We start from the raw sequence: 13,889 nt of genomic DNA on the forward strand, positions 1-13,889 counted from the left end.
CCCTCCCTGTTTTTATATTATTTTTGCTTCCCTTCCCTTATGTTCATCTGTTTTGTATCTTAAATTCCTCATATGAGGAATGATATTTCTCTTTCTCTGACTAATTTTGCTTAGCATAATACCCTCTAGTTCCATCCACATAGTTGCAAATGGCAAGATTTCATTCTTTTTGATTGCCAAGTAATACTCCATCGTATGTATATATGTGTGTGTGTGTATATATATATGTGTGTGTGTATGTTTGTATATATATGTATATGTGTATATACATATACATATATATATACACATACATACATACATACATACATACCACATCTTCTTTATCCATTCATCCGCTGATGGACATTTGGGCTCTTTCCATACTTTGGCTATTGTTGATAGTGCTGCTATAAACATTGGAGTGCATGTGCCCCTTCAAAACAGCATCCCTGTATCCCTTGGATAAATAATTAGTAGTGCAATTGCTGGGCTGTAGTGCAGTTCTATTTTTAATTTTTTGAGGAACCTCCATCCTGTTTTCCAGAGTGGCTGCATCAGTTTGCATTCCCACCAGCAGTGCAAAAGAGATCCTCTTTGTCCGCATCCTTGCCAGCACCTGTTGTTGCCTGAGTTGTTAATGTTAGCCATTCTGACAGGTGTGAGGTGGTATCTCATTGTGGTTTTGATTTGTATTTCCCTGATGATGAGGGATGTTGAGTATTTTTTCATGTGTCAGTTGGCCATCTGGCTGTCTTCTTTGGAGGAGTGTCTATTCATGTCTTTTGCCCATTTCTTCACTGGATTATTTGTGTTTTGGGTGTTGAGTTTGATAAGTTGTTTATAGATTTTGGATATTAACCCTTTATCTGATATGTTGTTTGCAAATATCTTCTCCCATTCCATCGGTTGCTTTTTAGTTTTGCTGACTGTTTCCTTCGCTGTGAAGAGGCTTTTTATTTTGATGAGGTCCCAATAGTTCATTTTTTATTTTGTTTCCCTTGCCTCCAGAGATGTGTTGAGTAAGAAGTTGTTGCGGCCAAGATCAAAGAGGTTTTTGCCTGCTTTCTCCTCGAGGATTTTGATGGCTTCCTGTCTTACATTTAGGTCTTTCATCCATTTTGAGTTTATTTTGTTTTTATTTATTTTTGAGAAAGAGAGAGAGACAGAGCATGAGTCAGGGAGGGGCAGAGAGAGAGGAAGATACAGAATCCAAAGCAGCCTCCAGACTCTGAGCTGTCAGTAAAGAGCCCCATATGGGGCCTGAACCCACAATCCATGAGATCGTGACCTAAGCCAAAGTTGAATGCTCAACTGACTGAGCCACCCACGTGCTCCTGAGCTCCTGTTTTCAATTCTAGTAGATATATATCTAGAAATGGAATTTCTAGATTATACGATAATGCTATGTTTAATATTTGGAAGAACCACCAAACCGTTTTCCACAGAGACTTCATCTTAACATTTTCACCAGCAATGCACAAGGGTTCTAATTTCCTACATCCTTCTCAGCACTTATTTCCCTTTCTCTAAAAAAATACACATTCTTTGGGCACCTGGGTAGCTCAGTCAGTTAAGCATCGGACTCTTGATTTCGGCTCAAGTCATGGTCTCAGGGTTCGTGAGTTTGAGCCCCACATCAGGCTCTGCGCTGAAAGGGTGGAGCCTGCTTGGATTCCGTCTCTCTGCCCCTCCCTGCCTCTCTCTCTCAAAATAAACAAATAAACTTAAAAATTTTTTAAGTAAATAAATAATACACATTCTAACAGGTGCAATGTTATCTTATTGTGGTTTTGATTTGCATTTCCCTAATGACTAGTAAATTGACTAACTTTTCATATTCTTATTCCATTTTGTATATCTTCTTTGGAAAACATCTATTCAATCCCTTTGCTCATTTTTAAATTGGACCATTTATTTGGTTGGGGTTTTTTTGTTGCTTTTGAGCTATAGGAGCTCTCTCTATATACTCTAGATCTTAATCCTTTATCAGATATATGATTTGCAAATATTTAGTTCTATTCTGTGGGTTTTCTTTTCACTATCTTGATAGTACTCCTTGCTGCACAAAGTTTTTAATTTTGGTGAAGTCCAATTTATCTATTTTTTCTTTTGTTGCCTGTGATTTTGTTGTCAAAATTAATGCATCTTTGCCTAATCCAAGGTCATGAAGATTTTCTCCTACATTTTCTTCCAGAAGCTTTAGCTTTAGCTCATAAATTTAGATCTTTCACCCAGTTTAGTTTTAATTTTTGTATATAGTGTAAAGACCCAGCTTCATTTTTTTGCATGTGAATACCCAATTTTCCCAGGACAATTTATTTTTTTTTAAATTTTTTTTTTCAACGTTTATTTATTTTTGGGACAGAGAGAGACAGAGCATGAGCGGGGGAGGGGCAGAGAGAGAGGGAGACACAGAATCTGAAACAGGCTCCAGGCTCTGAGCCATCAGCCCAGAGCCTGACGCGGGGCTCCAACTCCCGGACCGCGAGATCGTGACCTGGCTGAAGTCGGACGCTTAACCGACTGCGCCACCCAGGCGCCCCTCCCAGGACAATTTATTAAAGAGACTTCTCTTTCCCCTTGAACTGTCTTCACACCCTTGTTGAAAATCAACTGACCATGGATGTATGCATTCATTTCTGGACTCTATTCTGTTCCATTGATCTATATATATAGATAGCCTTACACCAGTGCCATACTCTCTTAATCACTGTAGCTTTGTAGTAAGCTTTGAAATGAGGAAGTGTGATTCTTCCAAATTTGTTCTTTGGTTTCAAGATTATTTTGACTACTTTGGGCCTACTGAGATTCTATAGGAATTTCACAATAAGTTTTTCTATTTTTGCAAAAAAAATGCATTTAGAATTTTGATAGGGATTGCATTGAATCTGTAGATCACTTTGGGGACTATTGTCATCTTTATAATAGTAAGTCTTTAAATCCAGGAAAATCTGATATCTTTCCATTTATTTAGGTCTTCTTTAATTTCTTCCAGCACTGTTTTGTACCCGTCTGTGTACAAGTCACTTGCATCCTTCACTAAATGTATTCCTAAGTATTTTAATATTTTTGATGTCATTGTAAATAGAATTGTCTTCTTTATTTTCTTTGGACTATTCATATCAGAGTATAGAAATACAAATGATTTTTCTGTGTTGTTTTTATACCCTGCAAACTTTCATATGTAGCTACAGAGTAAAATACCAAGCAAAATAAGTCAGTCAGAGAAAAACAAATACCATATGATTTCACTCATATGTGAAATTTAAGAAATAAAACAAACAAGAGAAGGGAGGGGGGAGAGAGAAAGAGAGAGAGGCAAACCAAGAAACAGACTTAACTATAGAGAACTGATGATTATGTGAATTAATTTTTTAGCTCTAACAATTTTTTGTGAACTTTTTTTTGTGATCCATTTTAGATCTTTTGTTTCATTTTCTTGTCTAATTTCTCTGCTAGTACTTACAGTCTATGTGGGAAGAATTGGCAAAAATGTCTTATGCCTAATATTAGAGGAAAAACTTATATTCTTTCATCATTGAGTATCATGTGTATTTTTCATATATGGCCTTTATCACATAGAGGAAGTGCCTTTGTATTCCTAGTTTATTGAGTGTTTTTATCACAAAAGGATGTTAAATTTTAAAATAAGTTTTACTTTTAGTTGTAAAAAACACATAACAAAAATTACCATCCTAATAATTTTTTAAAATATTTTATTTTTACGTAATCTCTTCACCCAATGTGGGGCTCAAACCCACAATCCCAAGATCAAGAGTCGCATGTTCCACTGACTGAGTCAGGCACCCCATTCATCTTAACCATTTTTAAGCATACAGTACAGTAGTGTTGTTTATTCAGTGTTGTATAAGAGATATCTAGAACTTTCTCATCATGCAAAACTGAAATACTATACTCATTAAACAACAACTCCCTATTTCTTCTCCCCCTACCCCAGCCCCAGCCCCTGGAAACTACCACTCTACTTTGTTTCTCTGAAGTTGACTTTAGATACCGCTTATAAGTAGAATCACACAGTATTTGTTTTTCTGTGACTGGCTTATTTCATTTGGCATAATACCCTCAAGGGTGACGGAATTTCCTTCCTTTTTAAGGCTAAATAATATTCCATTGTGTGTATATCCCACATTTCATTAGTCTATTCATCCATGGACACTAGCGTTGCTTCTGCCTCTTGGCTATTGTGAATAATGCTGCTATGAGCATGGTAAATAGCTCTTTGAGACTTCCAATTCTTTGGGATATATAACCAAATATGAGATGCTGGGTCACATGGTACTTCTATTTTTAATTGTTTGAGGAACAGCCATACTGTTCTCTTACATTCCCAAAAAGAAAATTGGATTTTCTAGCCAATATGCTAATCTCTGCCCTTTAATAAGAGTTTAATCCATTTATATTTAATGTGATTACAGATAAAGAATTAACCTCTTCTATTTAGCTATTTGTTTTTTGTGTCCTATAATTTTTCCCCTCAATTCCTGCTTTCTTTTGGGAGTTAGTTGATTTTTTTGTGATGTTATATTTCAATTGCCTTCTTCATTCCTTTCTATATATTTTTTAGTTCTTTTCCTCGTGGTTACTTTGGGAATTACAACTAATATTTTATTTTATTTCATTTCATTTCATTTTATGTTTATTTTTGAGAGGGGGGCAGAGAGAGAGACAGAATGTGAAGCAGGCTTCAGGCTCTGAGCTGTCAGCACAGAACCCGAGGTGGGGCTCAAACTTACAAATCATGAGATCATGATCTGAGCCAAAGTCGAACACTTCACTGATTGAGCTACCCAGGCACCCCTACAACTAACATTTTAAACTTATAACAACCTAGTGTGATAATACCAACTTGATTTCAATAGTATGTAAAACCTCTGCTCATATAAATCTGCACCCTCACCTATATTGTCACAAATTATATCTTTACCCATTGTATGTCCATTAACATAAATCTACAATTACTGTTTTATGCATTGCCTTTTGAATCATATTGCAAAAAGGAATGAAGTTACAAACCAAAATTATAATAATATTGGTTTTTATATTTACCTATGTAGCCACCTTTACCAGTGTTCATTATATTCTTAAACTTTTGACTGTCTAGTGTCCTTTCATTTCAGCCTGAAGTACTCTCTTTAGCATTTCTTACAGGCAGATCTCTTAGCTTTTGTTTATCTGGACATATCTTTTATGCTCAAAGAATAGTTTTGTCAAATATAAAATTATCAATTGACAGTACTTTTATTTCAGGACTTTAAATATGTCATATCGTTTCGTCTGGCCTCCATGATTTTTGAGAAGAAATCAGCCATTAATCTTATTGAGAATCCCTTGTAAATGATGAGTAGCTTTCCCCTTGCTGTTTTCAAGACTGTCTACTTGTCTTTGGGTTTCAACAATTTGACTATAATGTGTTTCAGTGTGAATCTGTTGCACTTATGCCTGGAGTTTCTAGAGCTTCTTGGACATATATAATCATCTGACTTGGGAAGTTTTGGGCCATTATTTCCTGAAATATATTCTCTTTCCCCCTGCCACCAACTCTTCACCTCCTGGGATTTCTGTAATATATATGTTGATACACTTGATGCTGTCTCACAGATGTCTCATCCTCTGCTCATTGTTTTTTTTTTTTTCTTTTTTTCTTTCTGCTCCTCAGACTGAATAATTTCAATTGTCCAAGTTCAAATTTACTTATATTTACTTCTGCCTACTCAAATCTGCTCTCAAATCCCTCTAATGAGTTTTTCATTTTAGCTACTGTACTTTTCAACTCTAGAATTTTTTTGGTTCCTTTTTATAATTTGTTTCTTTGTTAATATTCTCATTTTTTTCAAACATTGTTTTCCTGACTTCCTTAAGTTCTTTATCTCTCATTTCCTTAACTCATTAAAGGCAGTTAACATATTGAAGACAGGCTCCTATTGCCCATTCTGGCACCAGCAAGCTACACTGAGAATGCAGGCTGCCTACTACTTGGCTATCTGCTATGGGGCGGGGGATGGAGCGTGGCAGGATCTACATGAAACACTAAAACTCACCAAAATTTACCAGTCTCTTCAAGCATTCCTCTGGGCAATGCAACCGTTCAACTAGAATCCAAGGTTCCAAAATAGTTGCTTAAGATACTTCTTGGCAGTTCAATTGTAGCACTGATGAAGAGACATATTTCTGGAGCTTCTTACCCCACCATCTTCCTTCCAGCCTTGGTTTTCTCAAATGTTACTTGCGATACTTAGATCAATGAGTCCCAAATAGAATCACCTGGAAAGCTTTAAAACTACTGGTGCAAATATCTCATCCTATGCTGAAGAATCTGATCAGGCATCTTCTCAACAACCTCCCCAGGGGATTCTCATGCTCAAGTAGGGCTGAAGACCTGGGGAAAAGGTTTATCTCAGCCTCAGGACCTCGCCATCTCTACTGCTATAGAAATCTCCTGGGCACCTTGTCAGGCAGATGTGATACAGCTGGTCTGAGGTGGGGTCTGACTCAGCACTTGCAATAACTCCCACATGGAGGCTCCACTGCTGCTAAAGGAACCCCCCCCCCTTTGAGGGGCACAATCCTTTCCAACTGTTTATCTTCTATGCTTTGCTTAATTTCCTGGGACTCTGACACTTCAAAGAACTGGTTCCAGCTTCAAGGCAAGCACATTCCCTCCCACCAAAGCATCAGGTTATCTGAGAGACAACTGTGGACAAGGGGGAGATTCTTCAAAGACAGCCTGATGACTTCACACAAGGAGATTACTTACCAAATAGTTTAGCCAAATGCTCTTCTTGATTTGAACTTGATACAAATTCAGTATTTTTCAAGCTCTCTTTTTGAGGATAACCTATGGGAAAATAAACCTTAGCTGTGTGAATCATTCATTGGATCTACATGAAACTTTTTTTTAAGTTTATGTATTTATTTTGAGAGACAGAGCACAAGCGGAGGTGGAGGGGGAAGGCAGAGAGACAGAAGGAGAGAAATAATCCCCAGCAGGCTCCATGCTGTCAACACAGAGCCCAACACAGGGCACAATCCCATGAACTGTGAGATCATGACCTGAGCCAAAATCAAGAGTCAGACACTTAACCAACTGAGCCACCCAGGTGCTCCAACATGAAATCTTTTTAAATCGATACTTCTTTGCATGGTATTTTAAGGGGAGCATCATGCACTTTACCTACTTTAGGAGAAAAAGCATCAGTTTTGGGTTCTAGTCCACCTTTTGAGTGTCTTGTGACCTTGGGCAGTAAAGTTCTGTGGAATTTGGTTTTCTCATCTGAGACTGGTGGAAAAGGAGCCAGCCACAAGAGGCCTGTGAGGATTGGGTAAGATGAAATTTGCTTATGTCATCTGTAGACTGAAAAGTATTCTCCCTTTATGATGTCCCAGTGTTATTATCTACTATGAAGTGCAATAAATGGCACTGGGTCCAAGCCTGGCTATGCTCAATGCTCAGTTTTGCCGGGGCAGGGGGCAGGGTGGGGAGAGGGCAGAGAGGAGCAATGACAGATGGACACTTATCTCAGTGTCTTCTCAACAAAAACTTTCCCCTCCATAGGAAATGATGTCAACAAGCAATGACTTTGACCATCTTGGAAATGGGATGCCTTCTTGTTTTGGAAAACAGGGAACAATACTACTGCATACTCAGCCCTAATCCACATTAGGGTCTATGTTTGGAGGGGGCTCAGAGGGCCTGAGGCCACCTCTACCTGACCTATTGGATAAGCACCAGGAATTCCTAATGTTGTCACTGATGAATAAAAAATGAAGGTATAAATGGAAAAGCACTGAGTCAACAATGACTACTTTGATTCAATAAGTGAATAATGTGCAGTTCTCTGGTGATGAAACATTGGTGAATTCAACGCACTTTGTTAAAAATGTGTTCCTCATATTGTGTCAGCCAAGGGAGCATTATGCACATATGCCCCAAATAACATTATGCACCCTGCCCCATCATGACTACACAGTAAAATATTCACTTTAATCTGTGGTTTGTGAAATGCATGGGGAGGACTGTTAGCTCTAAAAATGGTTTGCTAATAGTTTCATAATTTCAACGTGGCATACATGCCTGGCTTATCCTGATAAATAATTATCCAATTTAAATTTTTTTCCTAATGCACACAGTGCCACATTAAAGAGTTTCTCTGTCACCTGTGTGATTTAGGTTAATGTACATGTTTTTCCCATGTGACCAGCTTCTTCATCTCAGCTTTGGCATTTGAGCATCAGTCCAAAGGGAGAAAGGGGCTCTGTCTTTTTGTGCAAATATTTTCCAGAGGCTAGGGTGTAGGGTGGGGAGATGTGGGGAGGGATGTGAGAAGGCTTTACTATCCCAAATCAATGACCAGGGCACTCGTGAACATTGAACTATAAAGTGCTGTTGAATAGAAAGCCATTACACTACTCACAGCAAGTGTTACCAGGAAAAGTGAACACCACTTGTAAATCTGGTTCTCATCCTCTGAACAGCCTGCAGAGTGAGAGAACCTCCCTGACACATGAACTTCAGAGATCACCCCCAAAATAGAGTGATATTTGTACTTTAGACCACAGACTTCCATAGTTGGCAGAAGGTCATAGAGAGTATTGGACAATGTTTTCTTCCACATCTCAGTTTGGTTTTGCCCCTACATACCTTGGTTAAGAATGTTAAAATGATAGGGTAGTACAAATAATACAACACATAGGTTTTATAAGTATGTACACTTATAATTTTAAAGGCATATACTTGCTTTCCTTAACTTCTCTCTTTGTAATTGACTTGCCTGCTGTTCTTGTATCATCAAATGGAACTTTGGAAAACACTTGCAGTTGAATTTCATCTCAAGTGAAGCAAAGAAAGGCATGTTAATACCAGCAGTCCAGGAAAAGTACCTAAAGTAGTCTATGAAATCAGTGAATAAAGGATACAAATGCAACAGACACATAATGTTATACTCTAAAATGTCTTGTCTTAAGAAGGAGAATTTAATCTACCTAAATCATTTCTGAAAAATTGAGATTTCACTAGATATTCCAGAAGGAAACATTACTTACTGTGGATATGAGACTAGAAATTTTGCCCCAAATCTCATGATATTTAATGTCACGGTTTTTCTTTTTGCTCCTGTTGTCCTTCTCCCCACCTCTGAAACTGCCCCCAAGCAGTCCCTCTGTACGAACAAACCTCTTTCTTATTTCTACAAGATCCGCATTATTTTCTTCCAGTAAGACCTACTACCACTTGTAGGAAGCTTCTCATAGTGAAGATCCTGTTTTGTGGCAGACACATCTAGACCCACATTCTGATTTTGTTGTTTGCCAACAGGTGATCTTGGGCAAATAACTCCATTTCTTTGATCTTCATTTCCCTCACTGGTAGGATAAAGATATGATTGTTTGACTCATAGAGGTTTTGTGAAAACTGAATAAAACAACATATGTGAAAACACTTAATAGTGTCAGTGTGAGGATCATCCTAAAGGCTAAATATCTGGAAACTGCTAATCATCATCTTATTTGTAACAATAACCCCTGATCCACTAGTAAATATTGCTTGTTTTCTGCTCATTGGAATCAAGCACAAGTGGAGTAATATGTGGAGAAGGAAGAAAAAAGACATTAAATACAAAGGAAACAAAGATGCCATTAACATATGACAGGAAAAAGGATATCTGTCACAGATTCTGTAGCATTCCATCACCAGCCAATTTTGCCTCCATTGGGCCTAGTAGTGATTAGAACTCAGGGACCAGCCCTTGGAAAGACACTTCCTTTCCAGCCTCCCTGGCAGCCAGGGGAGGGCTATGGGACACACAAAAGTCCTCTGGAGACTCCTGGAACCCTGGAAGAATCTTACTAGAGAGAAGAAAACGTAATGCTGGGGCTGTACTTCCACATCCCTTTTATCTCCTACCTTCAAAGCAGATATGATGTCTGGAGCTGCAGAAGCCATCTTATATACAAGAGACACAAGCACTAGTCAAGGCCCTGACCAAAGTCACTGAGCGTGGCACCAGCTTGCTTCCCTCAGACTGTTTGGAACAGAAGGAAAATAAACTCCTCCTCCTTGTTTAAGCCACTAAATTCAGATACTTCAGTTATTGCAGCCAAGTTTAAGGCAACACCTGAATGTGTCTCACTGAGATGATCCTGGCCACTCAGATTTGATGACCCATTATTATATGGAAGAACCAAGCATAAGTTCCTAAAATTCATAATGCCTGTGTACACTGGGACAAAGTGGAAGACTATGGATCATTTGTACAACTTTTTACCAAACCCTAGCTCTACTCAGAAACCACACAAGGTGCTGGAGCTTCAAAGAGGATGGAGAGAGTGGCATCACAAAAATGGTGACATAGGAGATCATGGTCTCCATCCTCTGACACAGATTAATAATTATACAGCTATCTATGAACAAAAACAGCCGTGAGAGAGTTCCACCTCAGAAACTTTAGCAACACATGGAACAACAACAACAAAAAAACCCTAAGATAGTCGCATAAAAAGAGAAGGAAGACTGGGGTGCTTGGGTGGCTCAGTCAATTAAGGATCTGACTCTTGATTTCAGCTTAAGTTATGATCTCATGGTCATGATCTCATGGTCTTGAGATCAAGACCCATGTCTGGCTTCATACTGGGCATGGAGCCTACTTAAGATTCTCTCTCTCCCTCTGCCTCTCCCCTGCTCGTGAGAGAAGGAAGACAGCTTCATTTTGTCTGCATCATCCCACATCCTAAGCTGGCAGAGCTCAACATCAAGAGGGAACTTCCCAGCTAGAAAGATTTCCCCATGCCAGGAAAGGAAGAGCACAGTGAGCAATCAGCTTTTCCCAATCTCAACAACGGACAGATCAACTAGACAGAAAAAGCAACAAGGAAATGTTGGACTTGAACCATATTTTAGACCAAATGTACCTAACATACATATACAGAACATTCCATCCAACAGCAGCAGAAAACACATTCTCCTGTGGCATCTGGATGGCTCAGTCGGTTAAGCGTCTAACTTCAGCTCAGGTCATGATCTCATGGTTCGTGAATTTGAGCCCCGCATCAGGCTCTCTGCTGTCAGCACAGAACCCACTTCAGATCCTGTGTCACATTCTCTCTCTGCCTCTCCCCCACTGGTCTTCTCCCTCTCTCTCTCAAAAATAAACATTTAAACAAACAAACAAACAAACAAAAACCCCACATTCTTCCCAAGTACACACAGAACATTCTCCAGGATAGATCATATATTAGATCACAAAACAAGTCTTAGCAAATTTAAGAAGATTGAAACCATACCAATGATTTCACACTGACCACAAAGGTATAAAACTAAAAAACAATACCAGGAGGAAAGCTGGAAAATTCACAAATATGTGGAAATTAAACAACACAGTCCTGGGGGCACCTGGGGGCCTCAGTTGGTTAAACATCTGATGTTGGCTCAGGTCATGATCCCATGGTTCGTGCGTTTGAGCACTGCATCAGGCTCTGTACTGACAGCTCAGAGACTGGAGCCTGCTTCAGATTCTGTGTCTCCCTCTCTCTCTCTGCCTCTCCCCTGCTCATTCTCTCTGTCTCCTTCTCTCTCTCTATCTCTCTCAAAAATAAATAAGCATTAAACACACACACACACACACACACACACACACACACACACACAGTGCTAAACAACAAATGGGTCAAAGAAGAAATCAAAAGGGAAGTTTAAAAAATCTTGAAACAAACAAAAATGGAAACACAACTTACCAAAACTTATGGAATGCTATAAAAACAGTTCTAAGAGGGTAGTTTATAGCAATAAATGCCCACATTAAGAAAAAAATAAAGATTTGAAATAAACAACCTGACTTCATATCTCAAGGAACTAGAAAATGAAGAACAAGCTAAGCCCAAAGTTTGAAGAAGGAAAGAAATAACAAAGATCAGAGGAAAAATAAATGAACCAGATACAAGAAAAATAATAGAAAAGATAAACAAAAGTAAGAGTTGGTTTATTAAAAAGATACACAAAATTGGCAAATCTTTAGCTAAAACCAAGGAAAACATTGAGAAGAGTCATCTTAAATGAAAGAGGAAACATTACAACTGATACCACAGGATCATAAGACTACTATGAACTATTATACCAAAAAATTGAACAACCTGGAAGAAATGGATAAATTCCTAGAAACAAACAACGTACCAAGACTGAATCATGAAGAAATAGGAAATCTTAACAGACCAATAATGAGTAAGGAGATTGAATCAATAATCAAAATCTCCCCAGCAAAGAAAAAACCCAGGACCAGATGGCTTAACAGGTTAATTCTACCAAACATTTAAAGAATAATTGGGGCGCCTGGGTGGCGCAGTCGGTTAAGCGTCCGACTTCAGCCAGGTCATGATCTCGTGGTCCGTGAGTTCGAGCCCCGCGTCGGGCTCTGGGCTGATGGCTCAGAGCCTGGAGCCTGTTTCCGATTCTGTGTCTCCCTCTCTCTCTGCCCCTCCCCCGTTCATGCTCTGTCTCTCTCTGTCCCAAAAATAAATAAACGTTGAAAAAAAAAATTTTTTTTTAAATAAATACAAATAAAAAAATAAAAGAATAATTAATACCAATCCTCCTCAAAAAACTGAATAAGAGGAAACACTCCCAAACTCACTTTACAAGACTAGCAAAGTCAAATAATGCATAAAAAGCCAGATAAGAAAACTACAGACCAGTATCTCTGATGAATACAAATGCAAACTTCTCAACAAAATATTAGCAAACAATTCAAATGCACATTAAAAGGATCATACACCATAATCAAATGGAATTTATCCATCAAATTCAAGGATGATTCAACATATGTAAATCAATAAATGTGATATACCACATTAATAGAATGAAAGGTGATCATATGGTCACCTCAACAGATGCAGAAAAAAACACTTGACAAAATACAATATGCTTTCATGATAAAAATGCTCAACAAATTGAGTGTAGAAGGAACATACCTTAACATCATAAAGGCCGCATATGACAAGCCCACAGCTAACGCCATATTCAACAGTGAAAGTTGAAAGCTTTTCATCTAAGATCAGGAACAAGAGAAAGGTGCTGACTCTCATCATTCCTATTCAACACAGTACTGGAAGTGTTAGCCAGAGCACTCAGGCAAGAAAAAGAAATAAAAGTCATCTAAATCAGAAAAGAAAGAAGTAGGGGCACCTGGGTGGCTCAGTCAGTTGAGCGTCCAACTTCGGCTCAGGTCAGGATCTCACAGTTCGTGAGTTTGAGCCCCACATAGGGCTCTGTGCCGACCGCTCAGGGCCTGGACCCTGCTTTGGATTCTGTGTCTCCCTCTTTCTCTGCTCCTCCTCTGCTCATACTCTCTCTCTCTCTCAAAAATAAATAAAGATTAAAAAAAAATTTAAAAAGAAGAAAGAAGTAAAATTATCTTTGTTTGCAGATGATATAATCTCATACAGAGAAAATCCTAAAGACTCCACCCAAAAACTATTAGAAATAATCAATGAACTTAGTAAAGTTGCAGGATACAAAATCATAGAAATCAGTTACAATTCTATATACTAACAATGAAGCATCTGAAAAGAAAAAACATCTGAACATCTGAAACATCTAACATCTAACATCTGAAAAGAAAAAAATCTCAGGGCGCCAGGGTGGTTCAGTTGGTTAATGGTCCGACTTCAGCTCAAGTCATGATCTCATGGCTTCTGAGTTGGAGCCCCATGTTGGGCTCTGTGGTGACAGCTCAGAGCCTGGAGCCTCCTTCAGATTCTGTGTCACCCTCTCTGCCCCTCCCCTGCTCATGCTCTCTCTCTCTCTCTCTCTCTCAAAAACAAATAAGCATTAAAAAATTTTTTAAATAAATAAATAAATAAATAAATAAAATCTGCTTTAAAAAAAGAAAAGAATCTCATTC

General features: G+C 38.5%; 1 protein-coding gene across 8 annotated transcripts in view; it reads right to left on the reverse strand.

Moving 5' to 3' along the window:
- The window catches only part of CA3H2orf92 (chromosome A3 C2orf92 homolog), a 47,447-nt gene that overhangs the window by 16,300 nt on the left and 17,258 nt on the right, over positions 1-13,889 (reverse strand). For 5 of the 8 annotated variants that reach the window (XM_047852156.1, XM_047852161.1, XM_047852154.1 and 2 more), the window contains 3 exons: positions 8,739-8,828; positions 6,758-6,838; positions 6,042-6,092 (listed from right to left, as the gene is read on the reverse strand). In XM_047852156.1, the coding sequence (XP_047708112.1) occupies positions 6,042-6,092; positions 6,758-6,838; positions 8,739-8,828 (222 nt within the window). The remainder of the gene's footprint in view (positions 1-6,041; positions 6,093-6,757; positions 6,839-8,738; positions 8,829-13,889) is intronic. The other 3 variants (XM_047852158.1, XM_047852162.1, XM_047852160.1) reach the window with 3 other exon arrangements.

Source organism: Prionailurus viverrinus, chromosome A3, assembly GCF_022837055.1.
Source record: "Prionailurus viverrinus isolate Anna chromosome A3, UM_Priviv_1.0, whole genome shotgun sequence".
NCBI lineage: Eukaryota > Metazoa > Chordata > Mammalia > Carnivora > Felidae > Prionailurus > Prionailurus viverrinus.